Raw genomic sequence first — 23197 nt, 5'->3', positions numbered from 1 at the left:
TAAATGTAAACAATACTACAACTAAAACATAAATTCAATAATGAGTTGAATAAAACTATCCACGAGTAAGTTCATAATAAAAAAAAACATATTTGTATATATATACTAAAAAATAATCCCTTTTTTCTCTAAATCTTTAGAAATAAACAATAATACATTTTTCGGTTTTATGTCAAGTTTGCATTTAATACGTGTAAATATGTATATAGGTGTTGCGCCAATAACAATTGTCACCTGCAATTACTCCGTTTCTGAAGAAATTCTAATATAAGTTGCACTATTGCAAGAATTACATCTAATTGTGAAAAAATATTATATTGAATTTTTTTTAACACGTTGACTGCTGAACACAATTTGTTAGTTTTCACACAGCATCGCATTTGTGTCTTCCATAATCGTGCAAGTTCAGGCTAATACAGTGAGTAAAATAGAAGTTGCTGAATTAAGTGGTAATAAAAGATATTATAATATTGAAAGTAACTGTGAAGAATTTCCCGTTAGAAAAAGGAGGCACATTAAACAAAAATTTTATAATAAAAAGAAACTTTTGTTTCTAATAAATTGGTTTAACAAACAAAAAAAAAGGAAAAACAAAATATTTATTCAAAATACGGAGCACTTTCGGATGTTAATTTTTACTAATTCACCAACCTGTTATATACGTATATTTACGTACGATGGACGCATATCACTAACAATATTAAACGATAGAAATAAAGATTCCAAATTACAAATAATATAAAAGTTGTTCTAAACGAACATTCGGTACAGTTTTAATGTTTTCAGAAATTAAATATGCAAGCTTATGTGCATATTGACATGGGGCTGGTACTCTTACAGTACCAGACCAATTATAGTACATATGTGTCAATTTATATGTAAGTCGTTGCATTTTATCTGCATCGAGACCAACATTATCGTCAATTACACTATATGAGGTTGGTGTAACAGTGCCCTGTGTAACATGTTGGGATACGATAAAGAAATCGTATTTTACTCGGCTAGTAATCACATCATCCACTACAGTGCCACATGGTGGATTACCGTCACGATAAAACATTCTACTATTAACTCGTTTGTTTACGATTATAACAGCCAACTTTACTACTTGTTCTCCATACAATCTCTGAAGTTTTTGTCTTATTTCTTGTATCTCGTGTTGATAGACTTGCTCTATTTGGCCTTCCCCAACGCCATCGCGATAAAGCACTATACGATCGGGTAATCTCTTGTTCAAATTTTTATATACTGTTACGAATTTACAAATATGAGTAGATATATCGTCTGATAATTCGTTACCATATGTATGCGAACTTACGGCGCTTACATATCTGCTTAAATTACTATTTATAGATGCTACTGTAGCACCTGTAAAAATAATGTTTTTAATAATAATATATAAAATAACCGTTCATAATCATATATCTTAATAAACACGTTAAGCGTCGTATCAGTCACTGACGATTAACGATATAAGCATTTTTAAAATTATATATAATTAATATTAATATATTTGTGTATATCTCTCCAGGTAACAGCATATCGTGTCGTCAATAGAAGAAAAGTAAAACAAGCTCAGCGCTTAACGCGTTAAAGTTAATTTAATTATTAAATATTACTTACCATAATTACATGATTGTTTACCATGGGAAACATCGAAACCTACTACCATTAATCCTGAAAGTGGTATTTCCACGTACCATGGAACTCCACCCAATTTGCAATTTATTTGAATAGCTACCTTCGTAGCTACGGACAATCCTTTAACTAAATTTTTCTGTATTACTACTTGAGATGGAACTGGACGGTCTACACAACATTTTTTTTTTATTGCATTATAACGGTCAGCACGAATATGTGGAATAATACAAAAAACCAATTGCGTTCTTTTTTTACTCAAATAAGATTCTAATGCTTCAAGATACGTGCCCAGTCGATCGTCTCTTATAGTTATCATTTCTGGACGTTTTATATTAAATCCCATTCCATCGGCAGCCTTTATAAGATTTTTTAAGAAAGTCTGTTAAATTAAAATTCAATAAAGTACAGTTAATGATGAACTTTGAATAATTTTATTTAAGTTTGAAGATAACTGATAAAAATATAATACCTCGCAATCAGCTCTTGTAAATGATGTTTGTATTAAAATCCAACTTTCCAAGGAGGTACAAGCAACAAATCTGTTATTACGTAAATCCTTTGTCCAATTTGCTTCTAATGTAACAGATCTAGACCGTGAACCATAAACTATATTTTCACAAGGTAATACACGTGCTGGAACTTCGATCAATTTATTTTCCAATTTAAGATTCCAATTCTTTAACTCCGATATGATATTTGGTTCGGAGCAGAGTCTTCTATTAAAATGTAATAATTTTTTTATTCGTGCCTCTGGAGAGACTCGCGTATGCGCAGATAAAGATTTCATCAGATTAAAATTTGATCGCATTTTTTCCGTCAAACCTAAAAAAAAACAAAATATATATAAAATGATTTATATATATATGTAAAATGAATATATATAAAATGAAATTTATCCTTTATTTTATATTAAAATAATTTATATTATAAAATATAAAATTAAATAATATATAAATAAATTAAAATAATTAAGTATAAAAATAAATTATTTTTTAACTTAATCTACTATTATAATTACCGGTACATATATAAAATTAATTTGTCAATAATATTATATTAAATTTAATAAACTTCATACTCAATCAAACACATTTACCTGTCGCACGACAAAGTTCAGGAACTAAATAAATCACCTGATCCGATACATTAATATTCATATTACGTATCTTTTGCTTTGGTTTTGCAACGAGCAAAGGTTGATCTGCGTACGTAACTTTAAGTTGATATCTATTCTTATAATAATTCTGATACGAAATTGACTCTCCTGTTTTAAGTTTAAATGTAGAAGTTGGTTTTAATTTGAAATCAACATCTTGGATACTATACGTATTATTGTTGTAACCAGTAAGTACCACAGTTCCCTTGACTAGATCAATAAACGCTTCCTATTAATGGTACAATTAATTATTTTTATTATTATTATTATTACATATAAAAATAGTGAAAGTCATTTGTTATATTACCTGTGGTTTCCTTTCTGTTTCTAAACAATTTATCCATATATCTAACAGTGTTTCCTGACGCATAACTTTGTGTGTTATTTCCGCGCACATAAGAATGTCTCTTTCATGCTCTCTAATTGATGTGAAATAGCCTGGCCACAATTCCAATTTAAATTGACTAATATCTATCTGTTATAAAAAAATAAATTAATTAATTAGATAATTAATTTATGTAGTGTGTGAGGAGACGAGAGATAAATCTTAAGTATGTGTGTATATATAAAAATGTATTACACTTCAATAAATGATAAATAGAATCATATTAATGGACATTTTTTACTCACTTTGCTATGCGCATCATAAAAATTACGACCAACTAATTGTAAGTTTAAAAATTCCAAGCATTTCTTCATTATTAAGTTGAAAAATTGTAGATAATAAAAATCATTTTTAGGAACCTCTCTGGCGAATTTTACAGTTATTTTAATTTTTTCATTGTCGGATTCTCTTATTGATAAAAGATCTATATTCTGCAAGTCACACACACAATATTTGATTTATATTAACAATAAATATTTTACGTGTGTTTATTAATATTAATACTTACTTTGGGTAGGCGGTTACTTGTATATAATACGGTACCATCAAAAATATATGCGCCTAATCTTTCTTTGTGAAATTTAAGTAATTTTTTCCTACCATAGATACTATCTTCTTCTGGAGCGAAATCGACTCTATGTTGAAAAAGAATCCAGTCGGTAGTAGATGGTAACTTGAAATAATTGGATTGAAGTATAATTTGATTACCAGTAACTCCTACAAATTAAACAAAAAAAAGTACAATATTCAGATAAACAAACAAAGTAAATTGTTACAATATACAGGTTATCTGAGGTTTTTTCATACAATTAATACGTACAATGCATTGCACAAATTTACAAACAGTACATTTAAATAGTTTTGTGTTCCGTTAGTCATACTGTTCTATCAGATCTAATTTATGAATCAAATTTCAAATTCATACCTTAACTACTCGTCTTTTGTAAATTCATATATTACTTAATTGAAGTATGTAATTCTGGCTTTTTTCATATTTCAGTATAGTTATTTCAGGATTGTATTAGTCATTTCGTGAATTAACCAATTTTACGTTTTAATAGTAACATTTATATACATACATATATAATGATTAATTTTAAAATCAAAACTTACCCTTCTTTGTAGGGAGATTTTCTGGTCTTGTAACTATTAAAGAATCTGTACACAGGAATCTTTTACCTCGTATAGAACCTCTACCAAACGAAGTATCTCCAGCAGCTCTGACTAATAAAATTTCATATTTAAATATGAATAATATCAATATGCAGTGAGTTACAAAATATCTGGGCATAATTTTCAGAGATTGTTTCAGTATGCTAAAATAAGAAAAAAAAGTTCATATAATCATATACCCGATATGACACCTTGTTCCCAAATTATAGCTGTTTTTAAGGTTTCATATTAAGCATATGATATAAACTATTTTTCTTGTTATAACGTACTGAAATCAACCTTGAAATTATGCTCACATACTTTGAAACATCTCGTCTATTCAACATCTTTCGATTAAATAGTACCCTACCTTTAACTTGGGAGTCATGGCTACCTACTTCAGAAAGGTTTCGTTTATCACCTCGTCCTCGTGAAAAAATCTGCAATATTATACAAATTATATCTCTAATTATTTATTACATTATTACATTAAATCCTCATTATACCCTAATAAATAAATTATCAAAAAGTTATGAGTATTCTAACTAATTTATCATCAAAACAAAGTATATTCTTTATTAAAATCGTGCGATATCTTTATATATTTTATAGAACACAGATTGTTTATCCATATTAACTCTTTCGCTACTACGGGCCACTATAGTGGCCTTCCATAAGATGCCATTGAGTTACTACGGGCCACTATAATGGCCCCCCCTCCCATAAGATACTATTGAGGTATTACGGCCGACTAAACATTTTGCATTAGTATCTCACTCTGCAATGTTGGCCTGTGTGTAATACCATGTTTTAAAAAATATCATACGCAGTTACATATTACAGGCCATTATAATCATACAATTATATTATATTGTGTTATATTATTTTATTATATTGCATAATATTATTTCTTTTCATACTGTAAATTAAAGAGCGCATGCTAAGACATTATAAATACCCTGGAATACCCTTTATTTATAAATATCCTTTGGAGAAAAATTTTGTCGTTCGAAAACATTCAAGCAACTTGGGTTCTCTGCCGCGGTACTCCCGCTGACGATCGGCGTCGCGTAGCGTGCAGTGATGTCGCGGCTCTCCGTTCAGCAGAAGTACCGCGGCGGAGAACACGCATGGTAGCGAAAGGGTTAACACGTTCTATGCCACGTGTACTATTTATGGTACACTTTAAACTTGACCATCAGGCCACGTGTACCACCGGTGGTACACGTAGTCATATTTATTTAATGCGGTAAACATCAAATGGCTTGAACGACAAATCAGGCAAAAATGGCTTGGCACGGAACGTGTTAAATAAACTAATTGTCTGAATTAAAAGTACAACATTCAATTAAGATACCTTTCACACTTAATTAGCTAAAATATTTATATAATTCAATGTTTGAATATTTTCGATTGTTTTTATTTACCTGACTTGTTGGTTCAGGTTTTGATTGTTGCGGTAATTCAAGGTGAGTTGGTCTAGACTGCAACGAAATTGGCCGGGATAAAGGAGCCTGCGATAAAGACAGTTCAGATGCAGGAGGTTGTGACGAAACAGTTGGTTTTTTGGCACAAACAGGAATTACTGGTTCTTTAAATTCTGGTGGTGCAGTAGATATTCCAAATGTAGTTGGTGTTCCTGCAAATGTATCTGATGTAGTTGATATTCCTGCAGATAAATTTGATATAATTGGTATTTTTGCAATGTATCTGACGTAGTTGGTATTCTTGCAAATATATCTGATGCAGTTGGTGTTCTTGAAGATGTACCTGATGGGATTGAGATTGGTATTGCAGATTTACCTGATGTAGTTGGTGTTCCTGGAGATATACCTGATGCGATTGGTGTTCTTGCAATTTTACCTGACGTTTTTGGAGATGATGGGATTGGTATTCTTGAAGATGTAGCTGATATAGTTGGCGTTTTTGCAGATGTACCTGATGCGGTTGGTGTACTTGGAGATGTACCTGATGGGATTGAGATTGGTATTGCAGATTTACCTGATGTAGTTGGTGTTCCTGGAGATGTACCTGATGCGATTGGTGTTCTTGCAATTTTACCTGACGTTTTTGGAGATGATGGGATTGGTATTCTTGAAGATGTAGCTGATATGGTTGGCGTTTTTGCAGATGTACCTGATGCGGTTGGTGTACTTGGAGATGTACCTGATGGGATTGAGATTGGTATTGCAGATTTACCTGATGTAGTTGGTGTTCCTGGAGATGTACCTGATGCGATTGGTGTTCTTGCAATTTTACCTGACGTTTTTGGAGATGATGGGATTGGTATTCTTGAAGATGTACCTGATGCGGTTGGTGTACTTGGAGATGTACCTGATGGGATTGGAATTGGTTTTGCAGATGTACCTGATGCAGTTGGTGTTGCTGGTGTAGTTGGTGTTCTTGGAGATGATGGGATTGATTTTCTTGAAGTTGATTTGGGTGGTGTTTTAGGTTGATTTTTACTTTTTCCCCTACCTCTTCCTTTACCTCCTGGCATTTTGTATACTATTAAATTCTTATATATATAAAAATTTAAACCCTATAATATTAAAATATTAAAATTAAAATATAAAATATTTAATACATACATAAAAGATAATTGAGGTTTTACCGGCTAAACGGGGTTCGCGTTTGAAAATTAAAATTGAAATTAAAAAATGATTTCTTATAAACGCCACTTTTCTGTTATATGAAAAAGAAAATCAATACCCATAAAAACTTGATTGATCTATTAAAAAATATATCTACTATAAATGATAGATCGGAATATTCAAATTAGAATTTATTTAAGAAAGTACACAATAAAAGATTTATAAAAACGTATGTTCTTTATTCAATACTTAACATGTGCAAATGATCAATTTTATCATTTTCATTTAAGTAAAAATTTTTAATATATGACATTTAAATATTTACATATACATAAATACGAAATATAATGTAAACAAAATTTTAACAAAAATTTATTTAAATAATACTATCTTCAATTATAAAGTCAACTTCTTACCTCTTAGATATCTCTTTACTTAATAATTGACTGCTACCATACAATGTAATAAGAATTTGTCCTTAGCGCGACTTTTTCGTGTTGAGGCATCATGGGTAATTTATTGTGTTTTCTTAGTTACTAGATTTTTTTAAAAAGTTCAACCTTATTTTCAAGTAAACAAAATTCTAGTAATATTTTTTCTTAAACGCAACTAATCAAAACTTTATGTACGGTATTCACAATATAGCCAATCAATTTAATCTTTGCCATTCCATTTAATTTTGTTTTGATTTTATTGCCAACTTATGGTCGCTACGTCAAAATTAATATTATTTTGCATGAGAAACCCTAACCTCATTTTCTTCGCCCAGTTGGTGATCTTTGTCTATTCTTTTTTTATTTGAAAAGTTATTATATTAAAATCTAAAGTTAAAATAAAATATTAGGTAAACTGATATTAGTATCAATCAAAAGTTTTATTGCGCTAAACAATAAATTGTAATTCATTATATATATATAGCCGAAAATATATTATATTAATTCAGATATTACTGTATTTTGTTATTATATATTTTTATATTAACTTATTCTTTATTTTTTTGATAAATAAGAAAAAATCATATTTATATGTATATTATACATTATACTTTAATTTTTTGTAAATATTCATTTGTAGCACAATGGGCGAAAGGAAAGGAACAAATTTATATTATCCACCTGATTATGATCCACGTGTTGGTGGACTTAATAAATTTCTTGGAACACATGCATTACGTGAAAGAGCACGTAAACTTCACATGGGAATCCTTATTATTCGGTTTGAAATGCCATATAATATATGGTGTAACGGTTGTGGAAATCATATTGGTATGGGTGTACGATACAATGCAGAAAAGAAAAAGATTGGAATGTATTATAGTACTCCGCTTTATCAATTTCGCATGAAATGTCATCTTTGTGATAATCACTTTGAAATAAAAACTGATCCTGCTGTAAGATATAATTATAATATATTTATTATTAATATTATTCTTATATGTATATATGTCAATTTGCAAATGTATAAAACAATTATATTTACTTTTCAGAATTTAGATTATGTGATTGTAAGCGGTGCTCGGCGTCAAGAGAACCGATGGGATCCTAAAGAAAATGAGCAAATCGTACCAGAAACAAAAGAAGTTTCACATCGATTATATGACGATGCAATGTATAAGTTAGAACATAAGGTTGAAGACAAAAAGGTAGCCAAATCACGGGATAAAGCATTGGAAAGTGCAATATCATTAAATGATGCAATATGGAAGGATGATTATAGTTCTAATTGTGCATTAAGATCTGCCTTTCGGGTACGTATGTTAAATGAATAAAAAAAAATCAATTAATTCGCCCTGTATAAACAAATACAAATTATCAATAAATATGCAATGATAATTATTTGATATATGTTATAGGCTAAAGAGAAAGAACTTAAAAAAAAACAAGGATCAAACCAATTGTTATTGACTAAATATGGATTGAAAATGAATTTGGTAGAAGAACATGAAGATGATATTAAAGTAGCTAAATTACTTGCTCATAATACAAAAAAAGGTAAGTTAATAAAAAATTAGACTTATTTTTATAAGTTTGAATAACAAAATGTTTAAAATTTCAAAAAATTTTAGAGACGCAACGCACCACATCTTTTAAAAAATTAGTTTCTATTGTACGTTCTAGAAACAAAACAAAGATTACATCGCAATCTCTGATAGATATAAAAAAGAAAACTAATTCAAATAAACAAATATTACCAAAGGTAGATACAGCATCTTCTTCAAAAAGCAATACAAATATTTCCACCTCTTTAGTCAATTATGATGGTTCATCTACTGACACTGAAGCGTAATTTATGCTTTAGAATTTTTAATTGTAGCCAATGTAAATATGTAATTAGCATTGATTGTAACATTTTTTGAAGCATTTATTATTTAATGCATTGCATTTGTATATAATATTTAAAATAAAAACTTTTTTCTAGAAATAATAGATTATGCCTATGCTTTAACCATAAGGTATTCTATACTTTTAAACATTTCGTAAACAAAAAAAATTTAATTTACATAAAAATTTATTACCGATAAGAATTCTAATTTGCGATACAGTATGAGAAAATATGGTTTTTTCAAAGGAATTAATACAATAACACATAATACATTTTTAAATAAAAATAATTAATAACAAGTCATTTATTTTTTTCCTCTCTCTCTCTCTCTATATATATATTACAAGAGCAAATAAGCAAAACAGTATTGAGTATATTCGTACAATCCTAGAGAATAGAGCAAGTTTTAAAAGTATATTTTGTTATATTACTTTTTTTTATGTTTATAAATTGAACATATTACAGATTTGTATATTAGACTAATTCTTTTTTGTTCATTTCAAAGAACAATTTCTTACAATGCTGTGATACTTTAAAATAAATTTATTATTTTTATCCTAGTCTTAATAATAGGAATTTGCTGTAATCAGGTCTTTCAATACTATAAAACTGACAAAATTAATGGCTGCGAATACGTTAACATAATGTACACATATGTATGTATTTATGTTAATGTATTCATTTGTACATACATATATATATTTAAATATCAATAAATTGTTGCAGTTCAATATTTTTTTCTGACAAAGATAATTTTTTCTTTACTACATAGATCTTTTTATTAGAAAGACAAATAATATAACAGTGATCCGGATATGTAATTGATATCTTTTCAAAACTTTCACCCATGGGAAAAGCTTTTGAATCTATCTTATTAGTCAACATTACCAAGCCCACTATAACATTGGCAATTCTCTCGTCGTTCTCTAGATCACCGCCAGACTGTAATTTGACAAAAAAATATTTTTGTTTTTAAATAAATACACTAATCTATAATAATACCATTAGAATAAACAAAAGTTGAAAAAAAGTAGTGCTTGATAAGACGCGATGAGTCTTTTAACAAACCACAAGCGGTAGAAATGCTAATAGTCATAATACTGTTTTGATAACAGTGACCAACACATATAAAGTATGAATTTCAAATAAAAATTTGATAACCTAAAATACTATGTTTTAGATTAACGATTAAGTTATTCTGAACTTAATATTTTACATACTATAAGGATACAAATTATTTAAAATATCGTGTGTGTGTACGCACAAGTGTGCACGTGTACGCGTGTTTATATATAAAATATTTAAATATCAAATGTAATAATCCAAATATTACCGATAATACTGCTCCATCCTCTGTTAACACTAAATATCCAATTTGATCCGGGATTCGTTCAATAGACAACATTTTTATTATTATTTTTTCTTTTCCTTTTAAACAAATATCAGCACTAACATTTATAATATATAACGGACTGACACATACTTCTCATTTTTTCTCGTATAATAATAATACGTTAACGTGATCTTAGGTTAAGACACTTCTAATGATTTTATTAATAGCAAGTAATATTTATTATAAAGAAAAACAAACGAGAAGATAGAAATTCATAAAATGTTAATTTATGATATAGGTAGTGCTGCTGTAGCAGCTAACCCTTTTTACTTGTCGTGATAGCACACATTATCAATACAGAGGGCGCGGGTATAACAGCTACTTCCGGTTAGTTTCAGTGACTGGCCGCGCGGTAGCGTTGAGTTAGAAGTTGCTGAGGCACTATATATGTTCTAAAGTAAACGGAAATATATTTGAAATAAAATAGAAAATTGTTTACTAGAAATATCTAGACGAACAGCTTTAAAATCTTCGGAAATATGCAAAATTTCAAATATTAATATATATTTAAATGACTATCGATAGAAAAGCCAGTATTAAATGTCGAATAAAAATTGGTATTATGTACTAATATCGATTTTATTAATACGAGAATCGATAGAAGAGTATTATCGATAGATATCGATGTTGGTCGATAAATAACTAAACGTCAATCTTCGTGGAAGTGGGGTAAGGAGGCGTTTCGCCTTCGATTGACAATTGACAAGCTTTTTCCTTCGATTCTTAAATAATTAGAATATTAATAAAAGGTATCAAATTTGTCGTTTATTTTTAATACATAATATATTGTATTTACAAATCCTGATATCATGTTTATTTATATACAAATAATCTAATTATTCTCATAGATATATAGATTTGTAACAAATTTGTCATATTTTTTGTTCTATTTCTATCCACATCAAATAAATTTCGTTAAATTTGTCGCTGCAACTGAAGCTATCAATGTTCATATACATACATATATAAACTTAAAGGAAATTTCGATTTTATTCAAAGTTACTAAGGAGACACCATAGGCCTTAAACATTGATCCAAGTATGGTTTGCTATATTGAGTCCTTATTTAATTTTCCACTATATAATATAAGGATCTTCTGATAAGTGTTTAATGCTGCCTTTTTTCTTTTTTCTAAGGTACACCTCGTAAAAAGTACCTTTACCTAATATTTGAATATCAAGATGACAGACTCGAAATATTTTACAACTACAAAAAAAGGTGAAATATTTGAACTTAAATCAGAATTGAACAATGATAAGAAAGAAAAGAAAAAGGAAGCTGTTAAAAAGGTAAATGTTTGAGTATTTGTATAACTTTTCATTTAATATTATTATTACTATTATTATTATATATTACTATTATTATTATTATTATTATTACTTCTAATGATAGTTTTAATTACTTTTACAAGATATATATAGAATGCCTAAGGCTTTTTTGGCCACACGGTGTTATCATATTTAATGTACGAAAATAAGACAAAAGTGTAATATAAACATAGATTATTTAAAGCTTTATTCAAAAGTTATGACGAGAATTGTAAATCATCTAATTTCTGGTTCAAAGTGTCAATCACTTATGCAAATGCAAGTCTGACACCACTGTAGAACCAAATGAGTCTGTTTCGTGTAATTGCAAATATACATTCAAAAAACTGAGCAATACAATACTCTTCTGGCAAGAAATTTGTGTTGATCTTTTACAAGAGCTTGAGTATTTTCATCACACAAACTATGGACGTAATGAATGTCCTCATATTCTTGCTTTAAAAATACTTTTGACATTTCAATCAGTAGTATTTTGTACAGAAATATAAAGAGAATTGATATTGAATGGGATTCACTAAATCACTTTGAAATAATAAACATTATAGATAAAAGTAAGAAAAAATAAACACAATCAATTGGAAATTTAAGGACAATGCAATTGCTGATAATTTATATTGTAACTTTTTAATAAAGCTTAGGATGACCTATGTTTATATGACATTTTTTCTTATTTTCGTGCATAAGATATGCTAATAACATTTGGTCGTAAAAATCTCAGACATCCCGTATATATATATATATATATATATATATATATATATATATATATCTGATAAGAAATATTAAATTACATCAATGCAATAAATTTGTATACAAGAATAATGTAATTTGTTTAGGTGATTGCATCCATGACAGTAGGAAAAGATGTATCTGCACTATTTCCTGATGTTGTTAACTGTATGCAGACGGATAATTTGGAACTGAAGAAACTGGTTTATTTGTATCTCATGAATTATGCTAAGAGTCAACCAGATATGGCCATCATGGCTGTCAACACATTCGTTAAGGTAATGTAGTGTTAGAAACTCATTTGATTTAATAAATTTTTAAATGCACCTTCATCCTTCAAATAACTTATCGACACTTGGATGATGTTGAGAGTCTCTGTCTGCAAAGAGGCAAGCTGAAAATGTTTTTTCTTTTCTTTTTCTTTTTTTTCTAAAAAAAAGTTCTCTTAATGGGAACAAATTGTGTAAAAAGAAAAACCTATAATTCCTTTTGCAGCCTGCCTCATACTATGTACAGACTGTGCTTTGCAAATTACTCCAGTTTGTACAGAGCTGTCTGCGTTATGGGACGGAATGTACTTCTCCTTTCGTATTTTCTGAATTGCTTATTTTTCAAAGGGCACGAGCCTGGAGTTTGGCTGATATATAATGATATTAAAAATATTCTTAAAAGGATTAGACATTACTGTTACATATTATTAGAATGTATTATTAATTTTATTCCATATCACCAAATTCCAGTATCTATTTTCGATAAAGCATAAATATAAATATAGCAGGAATGTTTCTATTGATAATTATGATATTTAGCAAAAATTTATTCAGCAAATGGTTTTAAAGGATCTGGATTAATGTTAGTTTCTTTACAACACTAATGCACCAAATACAATTTGTCATATCTTTTCCAAAATAAAGCATGGAATTTTCTCATATTCACACAATATAACTTTGCAATTAAACAGCTTGTAGCATATCATGTAATTGTGTCACAGCTGTATATTTGCAATAAAAATCTAATTGGCCTTAAATTAAACTGCCATCTAATACGATATTAATGGTAGAAATATGGATTCTCTTATATAACGCCTATACAATGTGAACAGCGCATGATTCATCCAATTCTTTAAATGTCATTTTATATGTATTATTGCATTATAAATTGATGCCTGATACAGCGAATAGAAATCTGCTAATTGCACGAAAATTATTACACTTCTTTCGGGATATATATACATGTCGTTAATATATGTAATCAATGTTGAAAATAACATTTTTTATGACATAGTCAATATGGAATATTTATGTATATCCTTTAATGTTCAACAGATTCTTTATAATTCTTCTTTAAGTATTCTTTCTCGCGCATGAATACATGAATTAATGTGAATATTTCTTATATATGTATATATATATATATACATACATATATATGTATATATACATATTTTGATATTTCAACTTGAAATATAACAAAAATTTGTACAGTAAAGCGTAATAAATATATCTCGTGCTCTTTAAAAAATGATCAGTTCTGTGTAATATTACATTATTACATGGTTCATAAGTATAATAATTTAACTATTAATAAAAATGGTGACGGTGACCAATTTGACCTTTTTCGTTCTGACACGCAAAAGGAGCTAGCGACATCTCCGATGACAAAGGTACCATACCAATTTCTATTTTGTTTAAATTCATGGACTGAGATAGATAGCCACTGCTGTGACTAGACTTGAATCCCTGGCTTGCCCGATTTTTGCGCAGGACTGTGAAGATCCAAATCCACTGATTCGAGCATTAGCGGTTCGTACAATGGGGTGCATACGTGTTGACAAGATCACTGAATACCTTTGCGAGCCGTTAAGGAAATGTCTGAAGGACGAGGATCCATATGTTCGTAAAACGGCCGCAGTATGCGTTGCCAAGCTTTACGACATTAATGCTGCTTTAGTTGAGGATCAAGGATTTTTGGATCAATTAAAAGATCTTTTATCTGATAGCAATCCTATGGTATGTAAATCCATACCAATTTAGAAAAAAGAAAATAATGCAATTATTAATATTGTTCTTTTAATTTTCATATATATTTCTATCATTCCTTTTATTTATCAATAGGTTGTTGCTAATGCAGTGGCTGCATTGTCAGAAATTAATGAAGCTAGTCCTAGTGGGCAACCTTTAGTTGAAATGAATGCTCAAACTATTAACAAACTTCTCACAGCTCTTAATGAATGCACAGAATGGGGTCAAGTTTTTATATTAGATTCACTCGCTAATTATTCGCCAAAAGATGATCGTGAAGCTCAAAGCATTTGTGAACGTATTACTCCACGTTTGGCGCATGCAAATGCTGCGGTTGTTCTATCTGCCGTCAAGGTAGATTTTTTTATGCATTTTCTAAGATAAAGATAATTATTAAATTTTGTTTTTTATACCAAATTAATAGTTAATATTATATTTAAAAACTCAGGTCCTCATGAAACTAATGGAAATGCTCCAATCAGAATCCGATTTTGTTGGTACTCTTACAAAAAAGTTGGCCCCGCCTCTTGTCACATTGCTCAGTTCCGAACCTGAAGTTCAATATGTTGCACTAAGAAATATAAATCTTATTGTACAAAAAAGACCAGATATATTGAAACACGAAATGAAAGTTTTCTTTGTCAAATATAATGATCCAATTTATGTTAAACTTGAAAAATTGGATATTATGATACGTTTAGCATCGCAAGCCAATATTGCCCAGGTTTTATCTGAACTAAAAGAATATGCTACAGAAGTTGATGTAGATTTTGTTAGAAAAGCTGTTAGAGCCATTGGACGTTGCGCTATAAAAGTTGAACCTTCTGCGGAGCGATGCGTTTCTACGTTACTAGACTTAATTCAAACAAAGGTATGCATCTTATTGTTACATAGAATCATAACTTTGTAATAGTTGTCGCGATATATATATATATTACGTTTCTTCATTTTTATTAGGTTAATTATGTAGTTCAAGAAGCCATTGTCGTTATTAAAGATATCTTCCGTAAATATCCAAATAAATATGAAAGCATAATTTCAACACTCTGCGAAAATTTAGATACTCTTGATGAACCAGAAGCACGTGCTTCTATGATTTGGATAATTGGAGAATATGCGGAACGTATTGATAACGCAGACGAATTGTTAGAAAGTTTTCTAGAAGGTTTTCACGATGAAAATACACAAGTGCAATTACAATTGTTAACAGCCATTGTCAAACTATTTTTGAAAAGACCTACGGACACTCAAGAATTAGTACAACAAGTACTAAGTTTAGCAACACAAGATTCAGATAATCCAGATTTGAGAGATCGTGGATTTATATATTGGCGATTGCTCAGCACTGATCCAGCAGCAGCTAAAGAAGTTGTACTAGCTGAGAAACCTCTTATTTCAGAAGAAACAGATTTATTGGAACCAACATTATTAGATGAATTGATTTGTCACATTTCTAGTTTAGCATCAGTATATCACAAACCACCAACCGCATTTGTAGAAGGTAGAGCAGCTGGAGCTAGGAAATCCTTACCTGCTAGAAGTAATTCGAATGAAGATTCAAGTCAACGTACTGCTACTACTTCTCAACCTCATGCTCAAGTTATACTTGCGCAAGACTCATTGATAGGCGATCTTCTCAGTATGGACATTGGTGAGTAGATTATTTTTCAAGAAGTTACGTAACAATACTATTGCCTGCTCGGAAATATAAGCTATTTGAATACTTTTTTTTTTTTAAGGTGGACCAACTATAGTACCTCCAGCACCACCTGCGCAATCAGGATTAGGTTTAGATCTTTTAGGAGGTGGTTTAGATGGAATTTTAGGTAGTAATGATGGAGCGGCAAATACTACAGCACCGGTTGTTTCTCAGAGTACAACAGGGCTATTGGGTGATATTTTCGGTTTCAATCAAGGACCTACATCTTATATACCAACTAAAGTTAATTGGTTGCCCGCAGAAAAGGGTAAAGGTTTTGATATCTGGGGTACATTTTCAAGAAAGTAAGTATTAGACAGTATACCTAATGAAACATATTATGATATTAGTATTTTATTTAAATTTTATTTAAAATAGAAATAGTCAGATCAGCATGGATATGACATTTACAAATAAAGCAATGCAACCTATGGGAGGATTTGCCATTCAACTTAATAAGAATAGTTTTGGTTTGACACCAGCAGCACCGTTGCAAGTACCAAGTCCTTTAGGTCCAGGAGCTAGTATTGAAACCAATGTAATTTTATCTACGGCAGGAGCGGTGCAACGCATGGAACCTTTAAATAATTTACAAGTCGCTATAAAGAATAATATTGATGTATTCTACTTTGCTTGCTTAGTCCCTATGAACGTATATTTTACTGAAGACGGACAACTAGACAAAAGAGTATTCCTTTCAACTTGGAAAGATATTCCTGCCCAAAATGAGGTTATTTCTATTAGCTTGATTGAATAATTTTCTTATTTCCAAAATTTTTGTCTTTCAATTAATAAGATTGGTTCCATTGTTAGGTTCAGTATACATTAAGCGGAATAATGTTGACTGCTGATCAAGTGGTACAAAAGATGCAACAAAACAATGTCTTCACTATTGCCAAGAGAAACGTTGAAGGACAGGATATGCTTTATCAATCATTAAAATTAACTAATAATGTGTGGGTATTAAATGAATTGAAAATTCAACCCGGCAATCCTGATGTTACGGTACAATATAAATTAATTCTTATGTTACATGTTAACCCTTTGTACTATAATAACATATGAAACATTTGATATGCTTTACATAATTACTGTCAACTATTGACGAATCTTACAATCCAATCATATGATGCACGAAATATAGCTTCAATTTTGGTATACAGCTCTATATGTTAAAACATAGTGCAAGGAGTTAATATTAAATATAAGATTTTATTTTAATTTACTAAATTTCATATTTTATTTTATATTTTAGTTATCGCTCAAGTCTCGGTCCGTTGAAGTCGCGTCTGGAGTATTTCAAGCATATAATGCAATACTACATTCTTAAAGATTTAAGTATAATCGCGTTAAGATTAACATTGCAGAAAAATATAGTTAAAATGTTACCGAATATTTGTTAAGCAATTTATGAAAATGACATGGAACATGTAATGCATACAATATTCGATTATGATGTAAGTTAATGTTTAATTGTTAAATAAGCTACTACAATTATTATTAAGATTATCTTGACAAAAATTAAAAATAAAATTTAAAAAAAGAAAATACACGATCTTATTAATATATAATATTTTATATAGTCTATTAAGTAATTATTTGCATATTACAAAAGTGTTCTGCAGTTAATGAATGCGAGCCAAATACTATGAAATAAATGGATGTATGAATAAAAAGACAAATATATGCGCGCAGCATACATTGTGGTAAAAATATATATACTCATTACAGTATAATCGTATTTATTTATCGAATGTAAAGAATAATATTCATGTCACACAACATTAACATTGAACCTTCCTTCTAAAGGAGCAACCCTCTGTTAATCGTGCTTTCCCACCAGTCGGTGTGCATAAAATAGTACGACATCCATCGCACTCCACAGGTTTTTGGGCATGTGAAAAAATAGTTTTTATAGCATAACATCCAGGACACTTAACATCCATAAAATAGCTATTGGGTTTCTGCACGAGTCTCTTTAACTTGTGCTTCATTTTTTCCTCGATGGGACTTGGGTGTAAAAGATCACGAGCTAATGGCATTCTGAAATGAAAATATTTCATGTAATCTTCAAGTTTGGAAACTTCAGGAGGCAAAAATACAAGCGAACGTATACATTTGAACAAATCAGATAAAATTAATCCTTTAATGAGACATATCAAAACAAATAGTATAATAAGATTATGTATGTTGCTTAACATTGATCAACATTGAAAAGAAATTAATTTAATATCGGAAACACGATACTTTTCGCATGATTTTGATACCTGTGTTACAAAATTGCAATATTAACAAATATATCAAGATAGCTTAAAAATAATTATAACGAATTTATGAAATATGCTGTATTGAATGCTACAAACACTGTTCGATCATTTCTACGTATGTAGGAAATATTTTTGTTATAATACGTTTTTATGAATTCTTATAATAATGTAGAGGTTTAATGTTTAAAACAGTATATCTACTTACTTTTTTGTTTAGTATTTCACTTTACATTCAATAATTACAATCTTAACCACGTGTTTCCAGTACAAAGTTGAGATCTAAAAGAACGAATAGCTATCCTATGAACATACAGTTTCTAGAGTGGCGTCTCTATAGTCATTCGTTGAAAGTAAAATATACTGCATTAATTTATTTTTCCAAATTGGATTACTAAGTTTAGATAAAAATTGGACATGTTTTGTTTGACAAATAAAAAAATGATTAATTATAATAGAGAGCAGTTAAGGATACCAGAAAGCAATAAATTATTTTATTAATATGTTATTACGAAGTACTTCTTTTTTTAAATTATTGGCTTTTTTTATATTATAATTTTTTTCATTGGATTACTAAAAATTGATTTAATTTTATTATAAATTATAAATTATAATTAGTTTAATAGTTATAAAGTTTAATAATTATTTTTTCTTTGATCGTAATTTTGCTCTTCATGTGACAGACTCTTAAAAGGTAAGAATTTTAATATCTCACAATTATTTGTATATTTATTTAAAATGCAAGAAGTTTTAAGCGACCGTGAATTACTAAATTTGAAAAAAATCAACTTCTCAGCTGTTTCTCACGTTGTACAACAATTGGCATCCACTATTTCCTTTATTTTGCCGTCATTTTCCAGAACTCGACGAGTTAAAGGTAATGCATCTTTCAAATCAAAATTATCAGAACGAAACTTCGATAAGCAACTTGGAGGTTGTCGTTTACTTAATACAACTTCTCCGTAAATGGTACATAACCTTTTTCTGGCTTACACTTACACCCTTACGATAATAAAAATGCAAAATATGACAAAAATGCTCATTTTAATTTTTCATTTCTAATGCGAATCCAACAAAAAACTACAGACACATCAAAACACAACAAGTTTTTTAATAACGTTTGAAATATTTATTGCTATAAGATAAAATAATTTTAAGTTTAAAGTAGAGTCTAATAAGGTTAAACTTAGCATTCTCTATATTTTAAAATTATTTAATATTGCATTCTTAAAGATGTAAGTAATCTTGTAAAGAATAACATTGCAAAAAATTATAGTTATAATGTTACCGAATATTTGTTAAGCAATTTATGAAAATGACATGGAACATGTAATGCATACAATATTCGATTATGATGTAAATTAATGTTTAATTGTTAAATAAGCTACTACAATTATTATTAAGATTATCTTGACATAAATTAAAAATAAAATTTAAAAATAGAAAATACACGATCTTATTAATATATAATATTTTATATAGTCTATTAAGTAATTATTTGCATATTACAAAAGTGTTCTGCAGTTAATGAATGCGAGCCCAATACTATGAAATAAATGGATGTATGAATAAAAAGACAAATATATGCGCGCAGCATACATTGTGGTAAAAATATATATACTCATTACAGTATAATCGTATTTATTTATCGAATGTAAAGAATAATATTCATGTCACACAACATTAACATTGAACCTTCCTTCTAAAGGAGCAACCCTCTGTTAATCGTGCTTTCCCACCAGTCGGTGTGCATAAAATAGTACGACATCCATCGCACTCCACAGGTTTTTGGGCATGTGAAAAAATAGTTTTTATAGCATAACATCCAGGACACTTAACATCCATAAAATAACTATTGGGTTTCTGCACGAGTCTCTTTAACTTGTGCTTCATTTTTTCCTCGATGGGACTTGGGTGTAAAAGATCACGAGCTAATGGCATTCTGAAATGAAAATATTTCATGTAATCTTCAAGTTTGGAAACTTCAGGAGGCAAAAATACAAGCGAACGTATACATTTGAACAAATCAGATAAAATTAATCCTTTAATGAGACATATCAAAACAAATAGTATAATAAGATTATGTATGTTGCTCAACATTGATCAACATTGAAAAGAAATTAATTTAATATCGGAAACACGATACTTTTCGCATGATTTTGATACCTGTGTTACAAAATTGCAATATTAACAAATATATCAAGATAGCTTAAAAATAATTATAACGAATTTATGAAATATGCTGTATTGAATGCTACAAACACTGTTCGATCATTTCTACGTATATAAGAAATATTTTTGTTATATTACATTTTTATGAATTCTTATAATAATGTAGAGGTATAATGTTTAAAACAGTATATCTACTTACTTTTTTGTTTAGTATTTCACTTTACATTCAATAATTACGATTTTTACCACGTGATTACTGGACAAAATTAACCTTTAACGATTCGTGGTCTCCGCTACATACACATCGCTTGTTTGTTTAGTAACTTTGATGGTAAGATCACGAAGCCTATATACAAGGAGGACGATCACAGTGTTATAAATGTGTCTACGTATATATACACTATGAGAGTATGATTTCTATTGCCACTAGAGAGCACTAGAAACACTAGGGTACTAGTTGCACTATTTGTTTCATTTGTTTATTTATAAAATCACATGTACTTAAATGTGAACCTCTGAACACTACTGCCGCCCTCGTGGAGAATTATCGTACTCGGTATTTAGTTATTTTCACAAATTCGACGAAAACGCGTATCTTGATCGTCCTCCTTGTATATAGCTTCGTTGGTAAGATCTAAAAGGACGAATACCCATCATATGAACATACAGTTTCTAGAGTGGCGCCATTGTAGTCATTCGTTAAGAGTTAAAAATACTTGAATCGTATTCGCCCAAGATAAAGTATTATATTGTAGTGATTTAATTACAATAATTATTGTGCATAAATATTCGCAGACTAAATGCATATATGCATACGATTTGTTTTTTTTACCACTGAATTGTATTTAAAAATTTTAATATTCAAATTTTTGACAGCATAAATTTCGTAATTGACTTTAGAAAATGTAACTAGAAAAAATGTACTATTAATTATAATCCAAAAATGAATTAATAGTGATAACATAAATTTTGTTAATTTGAAAATATTTGGAGAAATAGTTTTTTTCTACTTTTATTTTTTTATCCTGTTATTGTTTGTTTTTGTTTCTTTTTTTGGTTTTTCATTTTGTTTTTTGTTAGATTTCAAAAATCTAACATTTTTAATTGAAATTAATTGGAATGATATGACGGTATGTTGAATAAGAAAAACAAATTAGATTATCTATTATTTGCATAAATTATAATTTATTTCCTATCTTTTTTTGTTGCATGGTATTGAAGTCGAAAACGTAACTATTGTAGTATTAAATACTCCAAGTATATACAGCCACTGTCATGATATGTAAGATTGATTTGAAAAATTAGATTTGCAACGTGTATTAATTTACTTTTCCAAATTGGATTACTAAGTTCAGGTAAAAACTGGACATATTCGATTGACGAATTATAAAATCCTTAATTACGATAGAGCAGTTAAGGATACCGGAAAGCAATCAATTATTTTATTAATATGTTATTACCAAGTATTTTCTTTTTAATATTAGCTTTTTTTTATATTATTATAATTTTTTTCATCGGATTACTAAAAATTGATTTAACTTTTGATATCCCTAAAGCACGCGCACAGATGTTCAAAGAACATTTTTATAAAATTCATAATGGCCACTTGCACTTGATTGATTATACATTAATATAACAGTCGATGTTACGTCTTTCAAAATACAGATCTTTCGGTTGTAAAATCGGTTATTATTTAATTACACAATTAACATCATTTTTTGCAAGGATATTTTTTCTCCTTTTTTTTTTCTTTCTTTTTAAATATCTGCGGTGACAATTCTATAAACATTATTATTATATTTATTTATTGGTCGGCCGGACATTTTGGCCGGTTGATCGTTTAAATGGTTCGCAGAATGATATATATGTATAATTATCATGCGAATTTTAATTGCAGTAAACATTAATAATTATAATAAGTATCGAGGAATGATCATACGTCCATTTTACCAATTAAAGAGAAACATTTTTTCTGGTGGTTATAAAGCGGTCAAGGAAATTTCTTTTTTATAAATTACGAAAATGAATTTTGTTCCTTGTTACTTTTCTTTTTCTTCTTTTTTTTTTACTTTTAGTTAATGGACAGTAAAATGCAGGATAAAAAAGTATTTTGTAATATGATGTTTCCTATCATGATTTTGCATATACAAATAATGCTCTCATCAATTCGGATATGTAAATACATGTCTTTCACAATCACGATAGATGGATTTCTTGTTCTTTCCTCTTTTTTTCATCTGTCCTTTCTTTTTCTTTTATAAATAATTTGTTAAAGAAACGTATATTAGAGTGATGCCTGTGAAAATTTGGTTTCAAAATGCCCTCTCAATCTTTCTCGATG

General features: G+C 29.1%; 6 protein-coding genes and 1 long non-coding RNA gene across 18 annotated transcripts; 3 read left to right on the top strand and 4 right to left on the bottom strand.

The window, feature by feature from the left end:
- Positions 1–157: 157 nt before the first annotated feature.
- On the bottom strand, positions 158–7439 carry LOC122522250 (piwi-like protein Siwi). Of its 4 annotated transcripts, none has more exons than XM_043643145.1 (13): positions 7345–7439; positions 6366–6876; positions 6138–6302; positions 5762–5973; positions 4705–4774; positions 4296–4406; positions 3691–3899; positions 3428–3613; positions 3105–3272; positions 2738–3026; positions 2111–2463; positions 1624–2020; positions 158–1368 (listed from the first exon to the last, which is right to left on the bottom strand). In XM_043643145.1, the coding sequence occupies exons 2-13, from the start codon at positions 6832–6834 to the stop codon at positions 728–730; spliced, it is 3270 nt and encodes a 1089-aa protein (XP_043499080.1). In that variant the 5' UTR covers positions 6835–6876; positions 7345–7439; the 3' UTR covers positions 158–727. The 4 variants fall into 4 exon arrangements, with proteins under 4 accessions (XP_043499080.1, XP_043499082.1, XP_043499081.1 ...); XM_043643147.1 differs by having other exon boundaries at positions 6138–6500; positions 6594–6876; XM_043643146.1 differs by having other exon boundaries at positions 6138–6551; positions 6639–6876.
- A 10-nt stretch (positions 7440–7449) lies between these two features.
- LOC122522254 (coiled-coil domain-containing protein 130 homolog) lies at positions 7450–9352 on the top strand. 6 transcript variants are annotated; one of them, XM_043643154.1, is made up of 5 exons: positions 7450–7553; positions 8003–8318; positions 8415–8675; positions 8781–8919; positions 8994–9352. In XM_043643154.1, the coding sequence occupies exons 2-5, from the start codon at positions 8007–8009 to the stop codon at positions 9212–9214; spliced, it is 933 nt and encodes a 310-aa protein (XP_043499089.1). In that variant the 5' UTR covers positions 7450–7553; positions 8003–8006; the 3' UTR covers positions 9215–9352. The 6 variants fall into 6 exon arrangements, with proteins under 6 accessions (XP_043499089.1, XP_043499091.1, XP_043499093.1 ...); XM_043643156.1 differs by having other exon boundaries at positions 7460–7558; XM_043643158.1 differs by having other exon boundaries at positions 7480–7499.
- A 516-nt stretch (positions 9353–9868) lies between these two features.
- On the bottom strand, positions 9869–10973 carry LOC122522108 (ragulator complex protein LAMTOR4 homolog). Its single transcript, XM_043642914.1, has 3 exons — positions 10584–10973; positions 9978–10192; positions 9869–9875 (listed from the first exon to the last, which is right to left on the bottom strand). The coding sequence occupies exons 1-3, from the start codon at positions 10653–10655 to the stop codon at positions 9869–9871; spliced, it is 294 nt and encodes a 97-aa protein (XP_043498849.1). The 5' UTR covers positions 10656–10973.
- A 303-nt stretch (positions 10974–11276) lies between these two features.
- Positions 11277–18153, top strand: LOC122522252 (AP-1 complex subunit beta-1). 4 transcript variants are annotated; one of them, XM_043643151.1, is made up of 13 exons: positions 11277–11392; positions 11583–11681; positions 11780–11932; positions 12808–12978; positions 14337–14363; positions 14464–14709; positions 14815–15075; positions 15170–15592; positions 15679–16372; positions 16461–16725; positions 16799–17150; positions 17240–17425; positions 17676–18153. In XM_043643151.1, the coding sequence occupies exons 3-13, from the start codon at positions 11825–11827 to the stop codon at positions 17748–17750; spliced, it is 2808 nt and encodes a 935-aa protein (XP_043499086.1). In that variant the 5' UTR covers positions 11277–11392; positions 11583–11681; positions 11780–11824; the 3' UTR covers positions 17751–18153. The 4 variants fall into 4 exon arrangements, with proteins under 4 accessions (XP_043499086.1, XP_043499083.1, XP_043499085.1 ...); XM_043643148.1 differs by having other exon boundaries at positions 17234–17425; XM_043643150.1 differs by lacking the exon at positions 11583–11681 and having other exon boundaries at positions 17234–17425.
- LOC122522256 (40S ribosomal protein S27-like) lies at positions 18146–18999 on the bottom strand. Its single transcript, XM_043643160.1, has 2 exons — positions 18893–18999; positions 18146–18463 (listed from the first exon to the last, which is right to left on the bottom strand). The coding sequence occupies exon 2, from the start codon at positions 18460–18462 to the stop codon at positions 18205–18207; it is 258 nt and encodes an 85-aa protein (XP_043499095.1). The 5' UTR covers position 18463; positions 18893–18999; the 3' UTR covers positions 18146–18204.
- A 269-nt stretch (positions 19000–19268) lies between these two features.
- Positions 19269–19720, top strand: LOC122522258. Its single transcript, XR_006305021.1, has 2 exons — positions 19269–19378; positions 19545–19720. It is a non-coding gene; the product is annotated as an uncharacterized LOC122522258 (long non-coding RNA).
- A 588-nt stretch (positions 19721–20308) lies between these two features.
- LOC122522257 (40S ribosomal protein S27-like) lies at positions 20309–21204 on the bottom strand. The gene is made up of 2 exons (XM_043643161.1): positions 21056–21204; positions 20309–20626 (listed from the first exon to the last, which is right to left on the bottom strand). Exon 2 carries the CDS (start codon positions 20623–20625, stop codon positions 20368–20370), a length of 258 nt encoding a protein of 85 aa, XP_043499096.1. The 5' UTR covers position 20626; positions 21056–21204; the 3' UTR covers positions 20309–20367.
- Between the last annotated feature and the right edge of the window lie 1993 nt (positions 21205–23197).

The sequence above is a fragment of the Polistes fuscatus genome, unplaced genomic scaffold, assembly GCF_010416935.1.
Source record: "Polistes fuscatus isolate 324 unplaced genomic scaffold, CU_Pfus_HIC Scaffold5, whole genome shotgun sequence".
In the NCBI taxonomy this organism is placed as follows: Eukaryota; Metazoa; Arthropoda; class Insecta; order Hymenoptera; family Vespidae; genus Polistes; species Polistes fuscatus.
Note: the sequence above shows the minus strand (reverse complement) of the source record. Positions and strands in the feature narration are given on the sequence as shown.